General features: G+C 35.9%; 3 protein-coding genes and 1 non-coding gene across 7 annotated transcripts; 1 reads left to right on the forward strand and 3 right to left on the reverse strand.

Moving 5' to 3' along the window:
• Positions 1-4,798: 4,798 nt before the first annotated feature.
• TRNAA-CGC lies at positions 4,799-4,871 on the reverse strand. The gene has a single exon. It is a non-coding gene; the product is annotated as a tRNA-Ala (tRNA).
• Positions 4,872-6,933: 2,062 nt separating this feature from the next.
• Positions 6,934-10,804, forward strand: LOC117917998 (putative U-box domain-containing protein 50). Of its 3 annotated transcripts, XM_034834507.1 has the most exons (9): positions 6,934-7,033; positions 7,150-7,471; positions 7,553-7,665; positions 7,765-7,892; positions 7,997-8,411; positions 8,805-8,945; positions 9,031-9,570; positions 9,682-10,383; positions 10,488-10,804. In XM_034834507.1, the coding sequence occupies exons 2-9, from the start codon at positions 7,309-7,311 to the stop codon at positions 10,683-10,685; spliced, it is 2,400 nt and encodes a 799-aa protein (XP_034690398.1). In that variant the 5' UTR covers positions 6,934-7,033; positions 7,150-7,308; the 3' UTR covers positions 10,686-10,804. The 3 variants fall into 3 exon arrangements, with proteins under 3 accessions (XP_034690398.1, XP_034690399.1, XP_034690397.1); XM_034834508.1 differs by having other exon boundaries at positions 6,956-7,471; positions 8,000-8,411; XM_034834506.1 differs by having other exon boundaries at positions 6,959-7,471.
• A 155-nt stretch (positions 10,805-10,959) lies between these two features.
• Positions 10,960-18,841, reverse strand: LOC117918000 (nucleobase-ascorbate transporter 11). 2 transcript variants are annotated; one of them, XM_034834510.1, is made up of 10 exons: positions 17,864-18,841; positions 16,942-17,039; positions 16,667-16,837; positions 16,165-16,265; positions 14,832-14,967; positions 14,592-14,642; positions 13,172-13,360; positions 12,556-12,790; positions 11,745-12,025; positions 10,960-11,448 (listed from the first exon to the last, which is right to left on the reverse strand). In XM_034834510.1, the coding sequence occupies exons 1-10, from the start codon at positions 18,567-18,569 to the stop codon at positions 11,227-11,229; spliced, it is 2,190 nt and encodes a 729-aa protein (XP_034690401.1). In that variant the 5' UTR covers positions 18,570-18,841; the 3' UTR covers positions 10,960-11,226. The 2 variants fall into 2 exon arrangements, with proteins under 2 accessions (XP_034690401.1, XP_034690400.1); XM_034834509.1 differs by having other exon boundaries at positions 13,073-13,360.
• A 2,605-nt stretch (positions 18,842-21,446) lies between these two features.
• LOC117918911 (protein SKIP34) lies at positions 21,447-21,919 on the reverse strand. The gene has a single exon (XM_034835883.1). The coding sequence runs from the start codon at positions 21,840-21,842 to the stop codon at positions 21,549-21,551; it is 294 nt and encodes a 97-aa protein (XP_034691774.1). The 5' UTR covers positions 21,843-21,919; the 3' UTR covers positions 21,447-21,548.
• Between the last annotated feature and the right edge of the window lie 2,926 nt (positions 21,920-24,845).

The raw sequence follows: 24,845 nt of genomic DNA on the forward strand, positions 1-24,845 counted from the left end.
TGGTGATTAAAGAAACAGAGAAGGAAAATCTTTGAGCTCCGATTTGGTCGTCAGTGAATTATAAACATTAACAACAAATATCAAATGGGTCATGTCCATTAATTTTGGGCCTTAAGTTTTTTTCCTTTTTGGAAGTCAAAGCACCAATTAAGCATCCAATAAAACGAGTGAATACATGTCATCTGGAGTGGAAAAATGCCAAAAAAAACCCTGGAAAAATGCGGTGCTGCAAAATCAAAGTGCGAGACCACTCACCCACAATTCCGGAAAACACTCAGCCCCATTCCCTGGCCTGCTTCCTCACTCCTATTCTTCTCTCCTGCTTTGGGGGTCACTGGCTCCCAATTCCACCCAACTTATCTTTCACAAAATTAATTTTGATTTAGAAAGTTTATTTACATAAATGAGAATTGGGTAAATGGTTGGCAATTAGTATGACCTTTGAAAATGACAGGAGACATGATTTGGGAGACACACATATTCTGGAGGAATCTTCCTTTAGATCAATGCTTGGATCACACAGCTTTGGAGATGATTGCCAAAAGAAGAATAATGTTGGATGGAAAATGAATTGGAGGAAATCCCTTTCCAGGCAAACCCTAAGTAAAAAGGGGCCGTTTGCCATTTTCCTTTTTCACTTTTGACTGGAAATTGGAAAACTTTTCCACCTAAAGGATGTGGCATATGGTAAGTTGGTAACCACTCAGTACTAACTAGGAAGGGAACTTGTTCCGACCTTTGCATGGATACCTCCTCAAGGGTAAGGGCATGGTCGAAAGCAATCAAAAATAATAATAATTACCACGAGACAGAAAAAACTAATGCATCAGATGGAGACAGTTGATTGATGACAGGAGTATGAATTACAGACCAATCAACTCCATTCGTGGAGGTGGAGCCACTAGGGTTTTTCAATCATGGGTTTCTATTATTTCAATTAAATTTTCTCCAATAAATATCCCTCCTTATTGAATGCATGAATTAATATTAAAATTATCCTATCATACTTTTCAGAATTTTAAAACTTGAATAGGATGTGTATGTGAGTGCGTATGAATTTAATTATCAAAATATATAATAATGTGAATGGATTTTGAATTATATCATCCAATCAACTCGAATCGAATATGATAAATCTAAATTCAACTCGATATTAAAAAATATTAAATTGAATTGGATGTAAACTTGAATTAGACTCAAGGCAATCATCGATTCACTCAAAATACAATCTTATGAATGTTTAGGTGATTCTTGCTTAGTCACACTGAAACCTTTACAAGTACGTGCTGATAAAAATTGGAAACGTAAGAGGGGCGGGCGTGAGAGGGAGAGGACAAGAATGAAGTAGAGAAAAAGTTGGGGAAGCATTTCCATAAGGAGGGATGGGTTGGTTGTGAACAGAAAGCAAAGAGGCTCAAGGGATATGGTTAGGGGTGTCATCTTCTTAAAGGGGATTGGGGTTTTTGGAGGGTTTTGAGTGGCATTTTGTAGGTATAAAATAATGTAGCAGAGAGTCGTGGGATGAGATATGAGAACACGTAGAGTTGGTTCATTCGTTGAAACTTCGGCGCCCTGCCACTCCCATCCAACGCAAGCAAAAGCACTAAAAGCAAGTGGGTTTTCAGCATTAGTTTGGTTTTATCATTTTATGAATAGTGGACCCTCCCATGATTTTGCTCTTGGCGTCTTTGATTGCCGCACCCCTTTCCCCTTCTCGCTTCTCACTCCTCACTACTCATTCTCTCTAGGCCTTTTCCTTAAATCCCTTCCCTGGATGCTTCTTAATCCCTCCGACAACGTTATCCTAAATCATGATTTCTTCTGTCCATCTAAAAGCTTTAATGCATAAAAATCAAACCATTTATAATTATATAAATATGTTTATATAATTAAAAAAAATTCATACTTATATAATATCAAATACTGTATTTCTCATTTTATCTGATGTGAGATACCTAATTTTTTTTTTCTTTTTAAGTTTTGATTAAATATAGGGTTTTTTTTTTTAAAGATGGAAATAATGCAAAAATTGAAATCGCATTCTCATCCGATCATCCCAAGCAGTTTGGATTTAAGACGAAAACAAGCAAAGTCCGTACCAAGTTGCACAAACGGTGAGCAGCATTTTAGAACGGCATGTGACATCACACGTGGTGCATCCACACCAATTATCAGGGAATTCTGGGAGGTATAATTAATGCTAGGCAAACCCTTTCATCTTCTGAATCAACGGTGGAGAATAAGGACACATGGAGGAGAGAGATAGAGAGAGGGGGAGTAGGATTAGAGTAACATGCAGGAATATGATAGACTAATTAATTAAAGGAAGGAAGTCCTGGTAGAGACGAAGAGCGAAGAATGGATCCTCGGTCCTCATCATCCTTCTTATCTCTTTCTTTAATTACATGACTGATGACACACACTGTATAAATGTAATCACTGCTTTTGACCTTTGACCGAAAGGGCACGTGCGCTGCATCTTTTTGTTCAAATATATCGGTGATTTCGGTGGTCCACGTGACATGAGCGAACGTACTTTATTTTTTAATCCTTAGCTTGGATTCCAATACTCTCCCTGATGAGTAATGCCTTGGTAACTAATCAAAGTGTGAAGCCAAAGCACGAGGCCCTTGGGATTAAAAATTAAAATAAGGTTTGATTGTTGGTCTCTACACTCTCCTTCCTTCCCTCACCACATTGGATTCTAAATCTGATTTTCTCTATTTTATTACTTGTCACTTGTATCACACACCTATACTTTTATATTCCTCCATGTTTCAACTCTTGTATGCCCACTCAGTATTTTATGTATCATGTTGCTTCTATCCAAGAAAGAAAAATAATATTTTAAAAAAAATGATTTTCTCATTTACTATAAAATATATAAAATATAAAATATAATTAAAAGTAAAATCTTTCTCTTTAGTCTTTTCCTCATCAACCAAACATACCCTAAACCAGTTTTCTAGAAGCCCAAAAAAGAGAAGCAAATGGGCCAACTAGTGATAGTTGGGCTCAACTTGTTATCCCCACAAAACTCAGCCCAACTACCTGCAGTAAGCCTTAAACTAGGCTGATTATGGGCCAAGGCCGAGAAAAAGCATTAGGTTTTATATGTCAGCTGAACTTCCCGTCCATGGCCATACAAAAGGTTGTCCTGGCCCTGGTAAAAAAAAAAAAAAAATTGAAATACAAAATGTTATATTGAAAAAAGTAAGAAAAGGTAAATTTACATGTTCATTACACATAGAGGAATTGACGCGTGTTCCTTACGAGCGAATTGAGACAGTAGATGGGGGGAGGGAGTGGTTGGTCCAAAGGTGTCAAGGCGTCCACTTGGACATCATCCGCTCCTTCTTGGACAATGCCCATGTTGACTAGTGAAACAACTAAGTGACAAAATTGCCCTATATTAGACGGGATGATTAACATCATCCCATAATTGCGTCATATAAAAAACATTGCCTTGCAAATTAATGGTCATCTAGCTACGTGACAATCAAAGATGGATTAGGTGACTATTCAACCATAACCATAACTATCATCTAATGACACAATAATCAAAGGTTGAACTTAGAACCCACTCAATAATGGGTGCAATTAAACCTTCAAATCATCATTACTCCAAGTAAACAACTCTACATCATCTAAAATCTTTTTATCATGTAAAACCCTACGATCGTCCATTGGAGAGAAATTAGTCTAATTGACTTGCTCTCTCTAATTATTTATTTTTGTATTATAATTGAAAGTTTTTATTTAAACTGATCTACTCACACTTCTAGAGTGTGAAAGAGATTAGCATAATTTGTGGGAATATAGAAAAGTAAATAACATTAGTCATAATGTCAACACGTACAAACAAAAGTAATTATGAGAAGATCCTCTACTACCATTGCAATTTCAAAATTAATTGATGACAACGAACAAAAGGTTGAAACTCAAAAAAGATGAATCCTTTAAAGAATTGAAGTCTAAGAAAAAGAAATAAAATATAGTTTAGGAAAACACAAGACTCAAAGAGTGATTAGATGAAAATAGTTAACACCTCACCCCTTAACCTTCAAGGAGAAGTTGTGTCTAAGAAAATAAGTAAAGAGGAAGAGACCACAAATGAGGATTAGAGAGAATAATCCCGCCACAATTAAAGGCGAAAGAGACGATCATCTTAAAGGGGAAGACAACCTTCTTTGATATCTTTAATTTTTAATGATTGAACATAGGGTGGTTGAAATCCAATTTTAATATGACCCAATTATCAAATAAAATGTGAAAAATGTTTTTACATTTGAATTTTAAAGTAATGTTTTATACCAAGAAATGATATCATAAGAGATCATTTTGAAGAGGGAAATATTTAATTTATATATAAAAATTGATGCTATAAAGTTAAAAATGTTTGATATCAAAATTATTTGTATATATATAAAAAGTAAATAAATTATTTCCCGACAACTTTTTATCTTATCCTGCGTTATTTCCCATAAATTAAACATTATCTTAATGAAAAATTAAACCAAAATCCAACTTAATTGGGGTTTAAATCAGTTGACATTATTAAAAATTATTAATTAATACAAAAACAACATCATTGTCACAATAGAGTTGAATTGAGTGAATGCAATTACAAATATAGCCTTGAATCAAACAAATGAAACAAGTTTTATTTACTTATTCATTTATTTGCGATATATATGAAATCAGGACATATATTAAAAGATATATTCTTTTTCATAGGCATTTCTGTAGAGAGACAGCACCATCGACCCCACTTTGGAAAAATGGGTCCAAAAGTTGATGGAGGTGCGGGGAATCGAACCCCGTGCCTCTCGCATGCGAAGCGAGCGCTCTACCATATGAGCTACACCCCCTGATGGTTTGTTGGGGCACTATATTTAATATGAATTAATAATTCATCAAACTCCTTTTGGTTCTCCTCCATAGAATTTCTCTCTAGATTTCCTACCACACCCTCTGCAAATATGATCATGGAGCCCTCACCCAAAGCTATCAGGGAAATGTATTGAGGAAATTTTATTGGTTGTATAGAATGGATAGATGAATTAATGGATGAGTTTGTATTTATTTTGAGACGGTGATTTATTTGTCATACAAGGTTGTTCATGCTAATCATGTATTAAAAATGAGGTTTTGAGGTTTATTAAAAATAAAAATTAGGTTATAAGTGCGCATTCATGAATCTATTAATATTGAAACTAACAAAATTGATTGTTGAAAAATTATTATATATATATTTGTTATGTTGAGTGGATTGTTTGTTGTCCTTTTTCTATTCGCTTAGATATATCACATATCTCGATTAAAAAAATTGTGGAGGACTAAAGAAAATTAAAGAATGTTTTTACGAAAGTGAGAGTTGTTTGATTATCTTTGGTTATTGCAGAAAGTTGTTAGATTATATTTTGATTATGATATTTATTTATATAAGAAAAAACTATGATTTGTTTGAAGTCGGTACATCCTAAAACTAATGTATATAATGAAATCATAATCTAGTTGATAGTGAAACTCTTTAAGGTTTTTTGTATTATGATTATTACGAGGTATCATTGATCCTTTTATCACTCAATCTTGAATGTTTGGATTGGAGTATGAATGCATGTTCTGTGATGACTTAGTGGAGATTACCTAAAAGATCCTTATTTTAATATTTTGCATATTTAATCAACTTTAAACTAATAAGAAAATTGATTGATGTTGACGATCAACCAAGATTCAATGTAAGTTTGTATTGTTTAACGTTGTTCATCTTTAAAGGGTTCATTGAGGTGGAAGATGGGGGAGTCCAAATTGGCATTTACGATTTTCTTGCTTTTTTATTCTTTTCTTAACATCCAAGCAATTCTAAAATCATATTCTTCCAAGGTCAATTTTTAAGACTTGATCCTAAATTGACTAATCTCCTGAAGTTCAATCTTCTTCAAAGAAAATTAAACGAGGTTCTACCAATCTCAATTTCATCTCTCTAATGCCTTCTAAAAAGACCAAAATTTTTTCGTTTCTATTTTTCAAAATAAGTCGTGATTCTTCATGATAATCATGAGACAGTCCTAGTAATTAGGACTTCACAATACATCATTCAATTAGAGTTGAAAACCTTTCATGTATTTTACACAATCTACTCAAGACATAATTGCAGCCGTAATGTAAAATGCCATAAATTTTGGAATTTTTTTTTGAATTGCTGTTTTTTAGAAAATATTTATTTTAAATTGCTTTATTTGTTATGTAAAAGCACCTCTAAGGGAGGGCCCTCCAATACTAAAGGAAATAGAACTTCAGGTCGGAAGATGACATTCGGGATTGGGAACAAAAGCATAATTCTAATATTGACCGTCCTACGTCACTCCTACCTAACCCACATTGACAACTGATCCAACTCTTACCTTCCATGAGCTCTGTTTTTTGTCTTGTTTTCTATGAAACTTTCTGCTGGTTTCCTGCCACCGTCTTCATGTGCTGTAATAAATAAAATTCCTTCTTGTTACCCCTTTTGACGATTCTATAATGACTTCAACGTCCTCCCCTTCTCCCTCTATGTCATTCAATTCATAAGAAAATTCATACTACCTCTCGTGTTTAATGTTTTCTGAGAGAAAGAGGTTTGAACAAAGCTGGCGGCATTCTCGGATTCAAAGGCTGAGAGAAAGCCGTGTGGGTCACGTGATTGCTTGTCGTCTCTCTGAAAGGTCAGCATTTGAAGATGTTTTAGTCCAAATGCATAATCATAGGGACATAACCCAAATCCAATTGGGTAGACCGTCTATTCGTATTAAATATTTGAGTATGTATATACTTAGAATATGCCAACAGTATTCATAAAAACTCTCCCCCGGAGTCATGGCCTAGGTTGGCTCTTCTTTATCTCCTTAATTCATAGTTTTATAACAAAAAAGGAGACCCAAGAAATTTCAACACAAGAAATCAAATCAATCAAATGAAAAAGATCCAATGGAGGTGGCCCCAATGGAAAACAAAGTCCTAATTCTGCCGTCCTGCTCCAATAGAATTTGTACATGGCCTAAAGGCTTCATTCCTTCTGAAAACCTCCGACAAATCTCTTTAAAATTAGGAATTCCATCCCCAGAGACCTTTCTCTTTCGTTCATTAATTTCTATATGTTTTCAGGTTTAACTCTTCAACACGCTTTTGCTTTGCTTACTCAAGAATTGTATGAGTCATTCTCTGGTGATGGGCATGCCTGCAAACGACACATTTCAAGGCATAGAAAGAGAGTAGCTGCTAATTTTTGCCTGGGAGAAAAAAGAGTAGCTTGTTGAATAGGCAATGGAAGCCCAATTGGAGAAGGTGTATGTTGCAGTTGGGAGTGATTTGCAAGATGGGTTTGCAACCTTGGAGTGGGCACTGAGAAAGTGGAATTCTCATTCAACATCCATAGTGATCATCCATGCAACAAATATCATTTCCAATGATTTTGTTTACACCCCATGTAAGTTACATTTAGTCTGCATTTGGGTTTCATTTCTTCAGAATTCAATTGGGTGTTTATGGGTTTCATGTTGTTTTGCAGTTGGGAAGCTCCCAGCAAGCTCTGTGAGTGATGAAAAATTGGGAGTTCTGAGGAAGTACGAGGAAGAGAAGACGAACAAGTTACTGTCCAAGTACATGGCTTTCTGTGGCAAGGTTTGATTGATTTCCTTCTTCGTTTGCTTGGGTTAGAGCATATTGTTATATAGACATAGGTTTGATTTCCTCATTGAAAGTTTTCTCTCACGTCCATAGGTAAAAGCTGAAATTCTTAAAATCGAGAAACATGATGAACCCATTCATAAGGTCATCATAGATTTGATCTCCGGAGTCCATATTACAAAATTGGTCCTGGGAATGACATTCTTGAAGTCCTCAGCGGGGTATGCATAGATTGATTTTCTAATATTTTCGGGTTTGGTGGAAATTGCTTGGTTAGTAAGTCTTAATTGAGATGCCCTTTTGTGTATTATTTCATTTGTTGAAGGAGATCGAAGAGTGCAATCAGTGGATCCTTTTATGTTCATAGAAACAAACCCGAATTCTGTGAGTTATTCATAGTATGTGGAGGAAAATTAGTATTCCTAAGAGAAGAAAATGATGAAGGACTAATGGAGGATGATCAAGGAGTCATGGTTGCAAGAACAAGAGGAAAGGCAAGTTTCAAAGGCTGGTTTGGAAAAATGTTTGCAGAAAGTCCAACAAGCCACCATACACATGGCTCATCCACTTCATCAACAATTGCGGATTCACTGAATTCGCTGAATCAATGGGAGAATTCTGTTGATGAAATTGACAACTATTTCCAGCAGCTGTTATCTTTGAACCTGGATGAACAAGATTGTGAGGACGAGAACAATCCAACAGAGCAAGAAATGCCAGAAAATAGTGACTCTGATATGGTATATATATCTTGCTATAGATCAAACATTATCTTTCAAATATGTGGTCATAAATATCTTTGCTTGATTTAGAGTAGTTACAATAATTAATGATGTTTATGCATATTGCATTAGTCAATTTAGCTAACCTTTTATCAATAATTTCTCTTATCTCTTTCGTCTTTTTGACTTATGCCGTATGATGGTGATGGGAATGGGACCATATTTGATTTTTTTTTTGGTGGGGGTTACAAGGGTATCAAAGCCATTTTCAAGATGAACCCTGAAAGTCCTTTTGATTCATATTCTGACTATTTTCCTGGCACCCAAACACTCATCTTCTTGTGTGAAGAATCAAAGCTCCTCAAAATTCTGCTGATTTTCTTAGTAACAGCCTTCTTGCTTCAATTTCAGAGTGGAGCAGAAAAGTTTGGAGCATTGAAAATTAAATTAGAGGAAGCACACGAGACGATTCAGTTAAAAAGAAAAGAAGCCAGGGACCATGTTGAAAGACATGGAAGAGCTGAATGGGCCATTTGTTTATGTACTCGCCGGGTATATAAAACAGTCTCTTAATCTGTTTTCAAATTTGGACTAGTTTTGGATTAGTAACCTTGGACAATATCACTTGTGTTTGTAGGCAGAAGAACTTGAAGTTCATATAAATGAAGAGATCTCGAACCGAATTGATATAAGGAAAGAACTAGATGCTTCAAAAGAACAAATCTATGAAGTTAGAAGTGATGTTGAAGAAAGCAAGAGTAGGCTTAAATCATTTCTAGAACTCCAGACAGAGCTATCAAAGAGACTTCAACTCTCATCATTATCGAGATCACGAGTAGAGGCCCAACTAGAGAATGTAGCAATTGCAAGAGCAGAGATGGTTCGAGAGATTGAGGAGCTGAGGAGACAGAGAGATGTTCTTCAACGTAGAATTGAGTTCTGTAGAGAAAAGGAAGCAATAGGGACTGCTTCAAGACTGAGTGAGTTGATCTGCAGGTATAGAGAGTACACCCCTGAAGTGATCAAATTGGCCACCGATGATTTCTCTGAGCACCTGAGGATGAAAACTGGAGGGGACTTGACTAATGTCTTTAAGGGACGGATCAACCACGCAACAGTAGCAATCAAAATGGTGAATTCAGCCAAGGGGTTGTCCCAAGAGGCTTTCCAAAATGAGGTAATGACTTTTAAGTTCTACTGCATAACCATTAACATTCCCTTTTCTATGGACTATTACAGAGTGGCATGCCAAGGTTCTTCGCTCTTAAGAGCTGATTCTTTAATGTAGGTAAAGCTCCTCAACCGCATCCGGCATTCGCATATTGTTGCGGTGATTGGTTTCTGCTCTGAGCTAAGGTGCATGGTCTTCGAATATATGCACAATGGTAGCTTGAGGGACATGCTATTTTCCTCCCATAGGAACTCCAGAAGAAGAGACTGCGCTCTTCGGTGGCATGATCGAGTCCGCATAGCAGCAGAAGTTTGCTCAGCCCTGGCCTTCCTCCACTTAAATGAGCCGAGACCCATTTTTCATGGCAGTCTGAACGCTTCCAACATCCTCCTCGACCGCAATATGGTTGCAAAGATCCATGGTTTAAGGCTCACTCCAAGCCATGAGGAGCAAGATATGAGGTCCGATGTCCGGGCCTTCGGGCTTCTAGTGCTGCAGCTTCTGACCGGGAGGAATTGGTCTGGGCTGGTTGAAGAGGCAATGGCGATGGATCGTGGGGCCTTGATTCAGGTCTTGGACGAGATAGCAGGAGAATGGCCTCTGGATTTGGCTGAGGAACTTGCAGTAATAGCCATGAGGTGCGTGTGCATTAACATGGATTTGAGAATGGGAACAATAACGGGAGAGCTGAATGAGCTGAGGAAAAAGGCAGATGATATAGTTGCTCGAACAGGATGTAAGGTGGGGAGTGATGAAGGTGCCCACATGGAAGACACAAACGTTGTTGTGCCCGGTGTTTTCATCTGCCCCATATTTCAGGTGAGTGGCTTCTTCTCAACCATTTCCGCAAAATCCCACACTGGAACTTTCCTTATGATATAGTTAATTGGTCCTGTTCTAACATACACGGATATGGTGTGCAGGAAGTTATGAAGAACCCTCATGTGGCAGCTGATGGGTTCTCATATGAGCTAGAAGCCATAGAGGAATGGCTAGGGACAGGGCACGATACATCTCCTATGACAAACTTAAGGCTCAGGCACAAACAACTCACCCCCAATCATACCCTGCGCTCCCTCATCCAGGATTGGCTTAACAAAAGATCAACTTCCCCTTCATAATACATCAAATTTTCATCTTTGTACGTTATATATATAGTCCATTCAACTTGCTGATTTTTTTCTTTTTTCTCCTATGTAATTTAAAACACAGTCGTATAGACACACATTGTTCCAGACCAGAGTCACAGCTGTAGATGATGGAAAAAAAAAAAAAAAAAAGACCAATTGCAAACAACACCAGACTCTGATATTTCGTTTTTTACTTTATCCCATGCTTCTATTCTTGACATCAGAAGAAACACACACACACACACACATTATAGGTAGGCATATCTTTCTTTTAAATACCATGTTAATTATTCATATAATCAGGGATCACCACTGTTTTGTTTCTCACTTACAAATAGATTCGCACTAGTTATTCAGTACAATAAAAAAAATTTAATATTTTGTATGGAAATATAAGAAACTTGTACGTGGATAAGTATCCCTTCTCTCCATTCATACTCAGAGTTTCCTAGAGCTCCACTGTCCTCAATCTTACGTGGCCGACCTTTCAAAGAGCAACTTCACACTAACACATGCACATGTTCCTAAAATATCACGAACCCAAACATTTTGTCCTACAAAATGCTGGAGCAATTTTTTTTGGCAAGGAATAATCTGCAAGAAAGGATGGATCAGTTTCCATCTCTTCAGCCCTTGACCATATGTATACTCCTCGTTCTTGTCGGCTGCCTGGGACAGTGTTGTCTAGTACAAGTGCCACCAGTAGGGTCACCACCATGTTCATAGACAAGAGGGCATTAAAGGCAAAATCAAGCTGATACCCACACAACAAAGAAAACAAATAGTAAGCCCTACTCTATCATAATGAAAATGGAAAAAACAAGAAGAAATGAAGTTGTAGAAGTGAGAGTCAACAAAGAAGCCCACAAGAAGCTTCTAGGTTTTTATTTTCATAAGCTTACTTGATGACGAGAGATAGGATTATCAAGAATAACATAGCTTCAATATCTTCTCATTTTCATTGTAAGTACCTTTTGTTTTGGGTCACTTTTGCCTTCTAAATGATATTGTGCAAAAAACAATATTAAACTAAATGGAGCAACCACCTACCTGTTTACTGCCGGTGTGGACTGGTCCATTGGAAGCAGCTGCATAAGGAATAAAATAGCTTGGAAGTATCAGGCTTGTGTACAGCTGATACTGTTGGAAATATGCTGGGACTGATAAACCAAGGAACAAAGAAACACCAACTATGGTCATGTTTCTAAAACTTGCAGCTTGACTATATTGCAAAGTTGAGAGTCCCAATGCCACAATCAATGCCCACATGAAGCACAATACAGAAGCGGCTAAGGCCTGTGGTATAGAAGCAAGAATGGCGCCCACTTTTCCTGTTAAAAGCAAGCTAATAAATCAGCTATATTTATCATCAAACAGACATAAATATGCCCATTATATATGTCATCAGCTCATAGGATTAATAATCCGTATCCAGAAAACACATAGCAAGTTCAGAGAGTTTATCTTAGGTATCAAACCAGATAAATCAGTTTCTATGTCTTCCAATCCAACCTTATAAATATTTTACCAAATTTTACCAACTTAACCATAAGCACATGGTGTATACATATGTATATCTATTTATTAAGCATATATGACAAAGAGATTTGCTGAAACTAAATAATTCATGTGGATTTTGTAAAATTCTAGATCCAAGATCCAATAGAACTCCATATATGGCATACCCAAATCCAGGGTATAATTTACCAGATCATGGTTCCCAAAGTCCAATCATGTGGCAGACGACCTCTAGTCTACAGACATTCAGCATGCATCCAAGATGCATAAATTTGTGCTTGTCGAAAGACCTCAGTCCCAATTCCCAGGTTTATGTTGATGATTTATGCTCATGGTGATTTACCTATGAATGAAAGAAAGATCAAGAAAGCTGCTCCAAGCTCCACAGCCCTTCGGCTTGCCATCTTTGTTATGTTGATAGTATGCACATTTTCAGTCAAGGTTGTTGAGCCAGTACCAGAACCCCAAAGTCCAGCCAGTACACTACAGAAACCTTCCAAACCAATTCCTCTGCTGACAATTCCTGGGGTTGGAGGCTTTGAATTAACTAGCAGTGATGTGGAGTGATATGTCCCAACCTGGATCAGAGCACCATTTGCATCAGGGTAACATAAAAAAGGGTATTGGCACATCCTTACAAAACAGCAGAAGACCACATCACATTTGGAAGGTGCTTATATAATTTCATCCAAAGCAAAAAGGATTGACTTCGCAAATCAATTTTTTCCCCATTTTGCTTAATCAGAAGCACTCATGATGTGGCCCTTACTGCCTGGCAGAACGTTGAGAATGCCAAAAATTGTAGAAGAGATTATCTTGCCAGGAAAACAAAAAAACAAAAACAATGATAAGATGCTTACTGAATCTACTGATGCAACCAGCGAAACAATGATCATGATAATGGAGGTCCTTAAATGGAAGATAGGGACACCCCATTGTAAAGGATAAGGAATTCTAACCCAAGCAGCAGTTCTCCATGCATTGGAAACATCAGTCCTGCAATGTTTCATAGTATATGCATGCTTTCGGCATGCATCAACCATGATGTTCGAGCTGGGTATGTCAGGGCTGCAGCCCTTATAATTATATGCTCCACCAGCAGTCAAAAAGAACGCATATGCCCATATAATCAGAATGCTCAGGGGAACCTGCAATGGTCGATAACATGGGCAAGGCAAGTTTAATAATAAGATCTACATTTACCAAAATAAAGTTCCCTGTTAGCATACTTAGCAACTAAAAGGAACAACTTAATGGAAATTTTCTTGTCTGATTTTATTTATTTATTTATTATTTATGGTAGAGGGAATCCTCGGAAGATTTTGAGGGGGGCACATAAACTAGCTATCATTAGATTATTTAGTTATTCTTGATCTGATCAAATATCTTGGAGTTTACATTGTTTCCAGAAATGAAGACGAGAGTCAGTGGATGAATAAGGTGGAATGGTTAAGCCAATCTGAAGAGTTCTATAAATCTGCGCTAGAAGCACTGATACCCTATCTCAAGATTTTAAAGCAGTAATTAGATGAATCTGCAGGTTCAATCAGAGAGTCAATATAAGGTCTGTTTCGATAGCAGTAATCAGATGAATCAGCGGGTTCAATCAGAGAGTCAATATAAGGTCTGTTTTGATAGCAGTAATCAGATGAATCTGTGGGTTCAATCAGATAGTCAATATAAGGTCTGTTTCAATAGAAGAACTATCAAATCGAGTTGCCTGCCAAATCTAGCAGAAATGAAAAGAGATTTGACAGAAAAAATTGATTGTGGGCACCACCAACCATCCCGCAAATAGTGCAAATTGAAGGCCCTTAAAAGAGGGGTTGAGGTTGATAATATGAAAAACTTAAAAGGAAAATGGACAACCCCATGCTTTACATGGAGACAAAGATTCAGAATACATAAGAACAAAAACGATCTGAGTTGACATGCCCAGAAAATTGGAAAAAACATGATCAATGATAAGAAATAACTATGGTGGTGATGGGATGTATTTACAATTGAAGGGCAAGGAATAGATTAATTCCAGCCACAAACGAAAAATATATAGTGAAGTCAGCGTTTTTTTTTTTTAAGAACTGCCGCATCAAAAAGCAGTGGAGAATCTGTTTAATTGGATATATAACAAATTAATATCAACCAAACAAGCTTTAGCTCATTTGGTATCAGGGGCTGTTGTCCTGAAGGAAGTGGAAGTTCAAATTAGCACAAAGATACCTGTGTAGTTGGTATCTCTCCAGCATTTGGGTTGGGAAGGAAGGGGTAGGAATTATGATAAGGTGGGATTGGATGAAGTTCAGTTCTAATCCTATAAAACAAACAAGAAAAAGGATCCAATTTATAAAGGACCAAGAAATTCAAAGGTAAGATACATACCGCATAAATCCGGAATATTCGATGTCCAGAGATGGATATTCCTCGAAGGTACTAAAAAGTGCAACATAAATTCAATGTAAGTTTTTTGGACCAAGTGCCAAAGCATTCACACAAATTTGAAGACAAGGGACTAAAAGATAACAGAGCTGAAGGACATAGAGGTAAGATATTAAATCATAGGCCTATAGATATTAAGCAATCTAAATTAACTGTGCAGTATCTGCTTGGAAAATCACCTACCAGGGTGAAAATAAGAACCAACAGTATCTGGGGAATGCTGATCTCCACACAGCTACCAGCTTGAGGAAAACCATAGGTAAAAAATGCTAAACCTACTCCAGCAATGGTTGGCGCAACCACAACTGGGTTTATAAACCTACAATGTGATATCATGCACAATAAAGAAGGAATGAATAGATTAATTTAGGTTCACTTCCAACTCAAACTTAGAGAAAATTTAACAGCATGAGCAAATACTTGATATGATAATTTGTGAATTGTGCAGCGAATTACTTGGTTCCGGAATAAAATTGTGAAATTATAAGTACAACATACAGAGAGGACAAAATAGGCAGTTTAAAATACATATGCTCCTTTCTCCTCATTGAGGTTTCTACTGGCTACAGCACACCACAACAAAACTGTGAAAGAACTGAGAACTGAGAAATCTGATTGGTCCACTACATGATTACTACAAAATTTCAAGAAAAAGGGAAATAAGCTTGCATAAAAACATAATCTAAATCATTGATCAATTACATTGTTATGATTGGAGAATATGGGAAAAGAATTTAGATGGAGAGTTGTGATGGCAATTTGTTTTTTTTTTGATAAGTAAAGCAAATTGTATTAAAACAGAGGCGAGAAGCTACAAAGCATACAGGGGGTATTACAAAGCAACTAGCACCTCTCAAAGCAAAAAGAAGACCAACAAAGCCTCACCACCCCTTAATTGGACGCTAACCATTCCAAGAACCCTATAAGGGATAGACGCTCCTCTCCAATATACAATCTAGCCCAACTCCATAAATTACAAACAAAAGAATTCTTAAGCTTTTGAATATCTAACACTCCCCCCCTAAAAGCTAGTTTATTTCTCTCCTTCCAAATCGTCCAAAAAATACACAACGGTATGGACTTCCATATTTTTTTCCTTTTCTTTCCCACATAATACACAACGGTATGGACTTCCATATCTTTTTCCTTTTCTTTCCCACAAAAGGGCCCCTCCAGCTAGTTAAGACCTTCTTTACAGTTTCTGGAAAGACCCACTGCACACCTGATAACCTAAGGACAATATTCCACAGAACTCTGACCACTATATAGTGAATAAGTATATGATTTATAGTTTCTTCTTCACACCCACACAGAAAGCAACAATTAGGAAGCTGCCATCCTCTTTTCTGGAGCCTATCAAGAGTGAGCACCCTCCCCCACATAGCCTCCCAAGCAAAGAATGCAACCTTGGTTGGAACTGAATCCACCCAAAATTTAAGAGCATCAGGATGAATTTTTCCAACAAAGCATGAATTTTTCCACAAAAAAGATATTACAAGGCAAGATCTTGAATTACCTTAGAATAAGAGACATGAGACCACTGAATCCCAAAATGCTTTGGAAAATTGAACCAACAATTATAGCTCCTTGAAGTTCTCTCATTATGTGCCTAAATTTCTACAATTAATTAAGACTGTATAAATAATTGTTCACTATGGAAAGCAGAAAACAATGAAATACCTCATAAATGGCAATTTCATGCCATTTGCCACCAAAATGCAGTTTTAACATGAAAAAAAAAATGAGCTCACCATGGTTTGAAGAAAATTTCAATTAATATAGAAAATTTAAAATAAATTAAGAAAAAATTAGACTTCGCTTTACAAAGCTAATTCCATAAAAAGATTCTCATTTATAAAGAGCTTCAGGAATTTCTAATTTCCAGAACTTTTTATAACAATTCAAGTATGTGATTTAAATACATTTTTTTTTTTAAAAAAAAAAAAAAAGTTTGATGTAAGGTACTTGTGAGCACAAGGATGATAGAACATAACATTTATTCTAGTGAGTAAACTTACATGTTCAGTAAGGTTTCGATATTCCTGAGAATTAATGATAACTAATGCTGGTGCCAAATATACAAACGAACTCCCCTGAACTAATGGAAGCCGAGTACCAAAGTATGATTGTAGAATTGTTGTAATGCCAGTCACTAATAGCATTGTAGAAATCACAGTTGCAGTGTCCTTCTGTCATGGTTCAAAAAAAATAAATAAGTATAGGCAATAAAGCACCGTGTCTTCCTCATTAAAATGCACTGGAGATCAAATGATCCATAAAGACAGATGCTTACATCAGTTCCACCCATAGCTGGTACAATGACCAAGGGGATGAAAATAATTGAACCGGCCAATGACAAGTAGTGCTGCAAACCGTAATAAATAAGTGGTACTGCAGTAGAACAAATAAGAGTCAAGAAACTACTAATTTCAGCAAGTTGATTAAGATACCAACAAAATTCAGAATTTCCAATTGGATCCTTTGTAACAAATTAAAATAGATACAAACATCTTTATCCTTATCCTTATCCTTACAGTAAAAAAGAAGAGGGTTCCATCAATTGGTTTAGAAAAAACATCAAGCGTTTCAACATTTTTATTTTAATACAAACATCTTTATCCTTATCCTTACAGTTAAAAAGAAGAGGGTTCCATCAATTATCAATTACTTTAGAAAAAACATCAAGCTTTTCAACTTTTTGAACTAGATCTTGTCGAAACTGCATCAAAGAACCTCAAGCTATATTCCTTTATGGTGCTTAACTTCGGCACTTTTAAGGTCAGTTTCAACAAGTCCAATGTTGGTGGGTGAGCAAGTTAAATTCAGTTGAAATCAAATCTCACGGTATCCAAGTTTGAATCTGAATATGTATACTGTGATCTGAACTCAGCAATTGAATACCATGGATCTGTAAATTTGAAAATCTGGACTCAATACAAGGATATTATATTTATAAATCAATGCTAAGGTTATGAAATTATTTCTATAAATATATTCAGGTTATGGATTATGTTTTCCTTTCAACAATATTGAGCTTCACAATCTGCCATATGCAGCTGATTTTGGAGGATTTCCATATCTGCCTCATTGCAAGTTAGATAATTCTTAAACTCACTAACATTATCTCACCCATACAAACAATAGAAAGAAGAAAAGAATTTTACATTCATATTAAGCAACATAAACAAATTCATATAAAAAGGAAGTATACTAACCAAAACCCGGGTTTTCTCTCAACCCACACTTCATTTGCGATGATCCGCGCCATCCTTCTGGAGGAGGCTCTTCATAATCTGGAGGAACATCAATTCCTACTTCTTCACTTTTGCTGTCTTCCTTCTTGGGCTCCGCAGCCGAAGTGACTACAGGAATTTGATGCCCATCCCCATTTACAATTCCGTTCCCATTCCCATTTCCATTCAAATTAACTTTCCTCTCCTCATCTGCAGGCCCTAAAACAGGTTCAATCCCAATTCTTCTCTTCTTATTTTCACCTCTAGCTGTTCCATTCCTTAAACCCAAAGCCCCATCACTTTCATCCCTCGGCAACCTTTGTACAGCTCCGGTTTCAGACCCAGAAGCAGGTTCAATTTCAAACCCCCGGTTCGCCCTCGTCCGCCCAAGAATTGGATCAATCTCGATCTTCGGCGACGACCCACCTCTCTGATCACGACCCCTCTCCAAATCAAACCCACCACTATTATCTTTCTCAGCCCCATACCTCTCACTAACACTCGTAGTAGTCTCACCAGAGAAAGTAGAGACAAAGCCAGTCCTCTTTGCCCAAGATCTCAACTCCTTCGGGTTGTGATCCCTTTTTGGTATGAATGGCTCAATCTGGGGCAGCATCGAACCAAGTTTCTGACCACCCTTCTGCTTCCCAGCCTGGTCTAGGGTTTCTGATCTCGACCCGCGTTCCATTAGATCCTTCTCTCAAATGGGTACCAATTTTCCAAGAAAACAAACTAGAAAAGACCACAAAGAAGATTAAATCCCCTCTGCTCCTTACAATTGAACAAGAAAAAAAAATCACAGAATGAATTTGAAATGATGAAAGAAGAAAAGAGAGTAGAAGCAAAGAAAGACAAGATTAGAATGCCAAAGGAGTGAATGGGTACTGAATAGCATCATTTTGCTTTGCTATCTGTTAATGGTGGCTGGTGTGAGTGGCAGCTAGAGGCATCTTTACCACTCTCAAGAGCTCAGTTGGTGCTTTCATGTATACATGGAATTACCCAAATACCCTTATTGTTGGCCGTTAGGAGCTTATCAGAATTTATTTCAAGTTATTTCTTTTTTCTTTTTCCTTTTTTCCTTTCTCCACTACATTCATTTAGTTTGGTGGCGAAGATGTCAGAGCTTCCTTACATTTTAAGTTTCTTCATCAGAATCCACTGAGTGGGCTTGGTCACTCATTAGCACATGACTTGATGATAATTTGGTGGAATATCACAATTAAGAGGGCCCCAAATGAATTGATTTTAGATAAATCATCCAATTTTATTGGCCCCTTTATAGATCTCTATCATTTTCATTTGGACCTCTCAGCTTGATTATGATTAAAATATTCCCCAATTGGCAATTAGGATTAAAATATAACCCAATTTGCCATTAGGGGACACAGAAATTGACTTGTCATCTTCCATGTTCCATCCACCCGCATCTTCTACATTTATTTTTACTACAGTCCCTTTTGGTGGTCTTATTATTTCACATCATACATCATATTCACCCTCTCGGGATGGAATTTGACATGAGGACTCTTATCCAAGTACGAAGAAAACAGAACAAAATCTCTTTACTTTTAATCACTAAAATGTCATATAATAAAAGCGAAAAAGGTGAAAGAAATTATGCAATTGGTATATTCATGGACTCCAGAAAATTTTTAAAGCTAACCCACTTTCAGAATTCAAATTTCTACCCAAAAAACCCAGCCCAATTTTCTTAGGGGGTACTGCTGAAATTATCGAACATGAAGAAGCGTGCTTTGACAATTTTGCCACATCCTGAAACGTGTCGGTTCTTAGTGTCATGTGATTAATTTCACATTTGAAGATATATGGAAGGGTCCCATCTCAGCCAGCTACCAAATTTATTGACTTTTTCAGTTTATTTTATTATTTAATCGACTGGGTCTGTAACGCAACAGGATCTTAATTTTGTTTTTATGGTAACATTTCTAATCAGGAGAGTAGAAACTGATATTTCTTACAATCCAAGGTTAAACCGTCAAAAAATTGATGCCTTCCCACTATCCAATGACGCATATCTGTCAACTGAAAAAGGAAAATAAAGAAGGGAATCCCTGGTATCCGTCAGATGAGAAACTTAAAACCCTAGTATGGAATGAGAAGTGGATAAGCTCAATCCATATGTTTTATACCTTAAAAGACAGAGCAAGGAAGTTTCTGGGTGTCCCCATTTCCTAGTCTGACCAGTGAAGCTGCCTCATCCAGCCCAAATGGGTGTTTCGATTTCAGTACTATAGCCGCTTTTTCCTATCTTGCTATATTTATGTTCACAGAGTTATGAAACCGAGTATTAATATTTAGAAAGCTATCATCAGCTCCTGCATAATCTCAAAGTCAAACCCATCTAACTGCATCGGATGTTTCAGATTTACATTCATATTGTTGTAGTACATGACTCATTGAGTTAAAAGACATACGCAGAAAAAAGGGTAAATACCAAAACGGAGTGACGACATCTACTATTCAAACTTATATTTTTATATTTTTATTGTTGAGGATGAATAATAAGTTAGGGGGTGCCGGGGGAACGCCCCCTACGGTACTATTAAGAGGTATTTTTAGAATTTCATTATCTGAGAGTTAGTATAAATACTTTTTTATGTAACCCTAATTTGAGATATAGTAAAAATCTTTCTTTTATATTCCTACGAAGGTATGCAATTTGTTGAACCACGTTAAATCTGTGTGTTTTTCTTTTCGTGTTTTTTTTTTTCCATCAAGATTCGTTGCACGAAAATCAACACATATTTCTCCAGCTGAATGCAAATTGAATTTCGATCCGATGAGATACCACAGGGAATGTTTCAAGGCCAACACCTAGTTCATGAATTTCAACAAGCATGGATACAAAGACCAACAGATAAATGTAATCAGCTTATTGTAAGAGAAATTATGGCAGGTTTCTAAGCTGCTTAGCAAGAATGTTTTCCTTGCTAACTAATACTAATGAATCAATGCATGATTATTTGGTTCATTGATAGAGCAACCATATCCCAAGTTTTACCCAATTGTTTTCGGAATACATCTTTGCTTACCATTTTTAAGCTCCATAGGTTTAAAGCTCCAGCCACAAGGCATAATCTATAGTTATAAATCCTCGGCCTCCTCATCCCATCTGAGCTTTTCTCTGCTCAGGGCATCTAACACAACACACTACATAAATGTTGCAATTCAGTTTAGTAAACTAATAGTGCTACATAAGTCGACCTGAAACCCCTCAGAAATCTAATCTAAACCAATTAGCCAATTAAAACCCCCAAATCTGCAATCAAGCTCATGGAAACTGGCTTCCTAAGCAATGACGCCAGTTGAACCCTAAAATTAGCTACTCCAAAGGCGAATATACACTTCTAACATCCGGCAAACCCCCTAAACAATCAACTTGACTAAATCGAGGATTGAACTAAGGTCAGTTGAATTTCTTGTGAAAATTCTATTCTCCTACATTTTCCTAGTTTTCTCGATGACGAAACGAATCATTACTGAACCACCAAGCAACAACCAAGATAAGGATTCTTAATTCGCATAAAAAATCATCTGACCGTAAACCACAACACAACGAGAACAACCAAAATTCCTTTTATTTGTATTCTTTAAAAAAAAGGTTTGTTTATCAACAGAGCAAACTGTGGAGAATCAATAAACACTACTGCTTTTGGGGAATCACGGAGAGCAAGCGCTCAACGTGTTGTTGCTGCTCTTGGTAGCGTCGCTTGAGGTAGGTCTCGAGGATCTCCATGACAGAGACGAAGCGTTTCATCTCCTGGAGGCGGCGGCTGAGCTCGGCTTCTCTAGCCCTGGCTTGTTCAAGCCGCACCTGAGTCTCCGCTAAGCGGCTTCTCAGATCCTCCACCACCACGGCGTTCTCGTCCGGCGATCTGGTGGTGCGCGGCGGTATGATTTCATCTTCCGACAAAGATCGAAGCTGATCGTAGCACATCTTGCTGTGAGTAGAGAGCAGACGAGAGAGTAGGTTGGACTTTCGATCTGAACCGTTCAGCTTAGCAGATAAAGGGCTGTGTCGCCCACTGTTTCAGAGGCCCAAACGCCGTCTTTACTCCGCTATTACGGAGTCGGACCAAAATTTTCAATTAAAGTTTAAAATTAATTAATTTGGGAAATGCAGGATGTGAAAGACACATTAAACATTTACACTCTTTAGTGACTTGGTTAATAAAAATATTGAATTCATGAATATTAGAAAATAAATAAATAAATTTTTAATAAGAAAAAATAGAGAAAATAAATATATTAAATTGAACAGTAATTTTGCACTATATTGATGGTAATTACATTGAGGTTCATACAAAAAAAAAGATTAGGTACACGTCTATTAAATTCGATTATCAGTGTAATAATCAATGAAATCAAATTTCATTTTAATCACTAATTTATTTAAGAAATATTTTACTTTTAATCAATAGTGAAAAGTTAATGTCGATAACTATAATGACTTACTTATACGACTAATAAAGTTCATCGTCTATGTTGAGCATATTTGTTCCATTTGAATCTCTGTTTAAACCCTCTTACTTACCTTATTTGAATTAAACTATTATATCCTTTTTATTCCACATGAACATCTTTAGTCATAAGGAAAAGCTCTTAAGTTGTAAGCTGTGTTCTTACGAAGAAAAATAAGAAAATATTTGTTTGATAAAATTGTCAAACAATCCTAATGTGATTAGTAACAAGCAAGTAATTATAAGTGTTAATGAATTAAATTAAATTGAAAATTTTGTTTTATAATTGTATTGAATGTAACATATTATTTATTTTGAGGGTCTTATCAATTATAGACAAAAAGAAGTGGCTATAATATATAAAGAAGTTAAAAATTCTAAAAAATTATCAAAAATAAATGAAAAATTATAAATTATAAATGGGTGTTCAAGCATTCAAACGTATCAACGATGTTCAAACACTAATTTATTTTCATTGTGTTTTTAAACCTGTTTTCGATATAAAAACCTCTAAAAATTTTGTAGACTTCTAGAAAATTTTGTAAGGGTTTTTTTTTTTTTTTTTTTTGTTTACTACGTGCATTTGAATATCATGTGGTGCATGATCCTCTTCATTGAGAAAATTATTGAAATATTAAAATCCAAATTCCATTTCCATTTACAACAACTTACAATTAAATGTCAATTAACAAAACTTGTCACTCACATGGCCCAATTGGTCAATTAGACACTCTCAAAGCACCCCCCCACCCAACACAAAAATTATGTGCCTATCAAGGTATGCGTCAACCTCTTACCTAACACAAATATTAAATTTATATTTTTCCTAAAATTCATACTCTTTTGAGCAAATATTTGGCTATGAAGAAGTTGCAAAGATGCTTCTCAATTAGGCGGAGTTTAGCAAATAATAATAATTGGAAGTTAATCATAGAATAAATTGAGTTATTTAGGCATGATTAAAAGTTCCAAAAACCTTTAAAAATATTGGATTAGCTTAGGCTTAAAATTTTTAAGAGTGATAATTGTGGAAGCCTAATATCTAGTCTAAATCATTTAAAAGTGTATTAAATGTTCTTGGATAAAATTAATTAATTTTTTAAAAAGATTATTAGATTGATATTTTTTTCTTATTAATTTTAATTAATATTTAACTTTATTAATCTAAGTGACAAATTTATTTATTAAATGTTCATATTAAAAATCTTATATATATTAAATATTTTATGTAGACATGAAGTCATCGTGGTATAAGAGACAGACTAAAAAAAGGCAGATGATGCAAACAAAAATTATGATTTTAAATAGGTTAATTATTTTACTTTTATAATATTAAGTAATTTTATAAACCTGTTTACTTTACTTAATAACTTAAATAAGGTTATTGGATTTTATTAAATTATTAAGTAATTTATGAAGCATCTTCTAATTTAGAAGTTTATGCCCATAAGAGCATAACTCATCATAGTTTAAATAGGAGTTATGACACTTTAAGAAGGAAGGTAGCTAATCATGGCCATTAAAAGTACACTATCTTTAACTAAGAACATTTCTCTTCTAAGATCGTTATCCAAACCATTACAAAACCTAGATAAATAAAAAGGAACTTATATGATAAATAATGTTATCATTTCTCTATACTAGATTGAAGATAGAAAAAAGGATTGAAAAAATGTGGTATAGTCTTCTTATTAATAATTGATGAACATTTATGTATAAACAATGAACAAATCCATCTTCTACTCTAATTCAAATTCTATATTTTATTATAATTTAAATATAAGTTTATATTATGTAGGGAATTAAACCGAATTCTCAACCCGTAAGAAACAAAAAATTAGAGAAAACACAAGCCAAAGAAAAACAATCACACGCACAAGACAGTATTTACGTAGTTCGGCAATTTGCCTACATCCACGGAGTTGCAGGGATATCACTATTATCAGAGAAGAATACAGAGTACAACCACAACGGCTACAATATTTTCCCTCTATATATAACATGACAACCACACCACACTAAAAAACCCTAATTACAAAGGTGGTTCCACAATGAGCTAAACGGGTCCAACAGGCCTCAGTAAATCTCTCATTAAAAAGCCATGCAATATTATTCGGGTCGGGTTGTCAAACCGAATCAAACAAAACTAGGCTCCACAAAGCCCAACAAATCTCCCACTTGGAGACTAGTTCAATCACCAACATCAAACCGCTATCCTCCAAGAAACAATCTTTCATCCCTGCAACTCATCCGCCTGTCCTCAAGCTAGAAGACCAATTGAAGCTGCGCACAACTTCAACTTCTCAATAGTGACACCCTTAATCAACATGTCTGTCGGGTTCTTAAATCCACAAATCTTCTCAAGTATTACCAGTTTATCTTCAACAAGGTAACGGATAAAGTGGTATTTTGTTTGTATATGCTTCGACTTTGAATGAAAAGTCGAATTTTTGGCAAGAAAAATTGCACTTTGACTGTCA

The sequence above is a fragment of the Vitis riparia genome, chromosome 7, assembly GCF_004353265.1.
Source record: "Vitis riparia cultivar Riparia Gloire de Montpellier isolate 1030 chromosome 7, EGFV_Vit.rip_1.0, whole genome shotgun sequence".
NCBI lineage: Eukaryota > Viridiplantae > Streptophyta > Magnoliopsida > Vitales > Vitaceae > Vitis > Vitis riparia.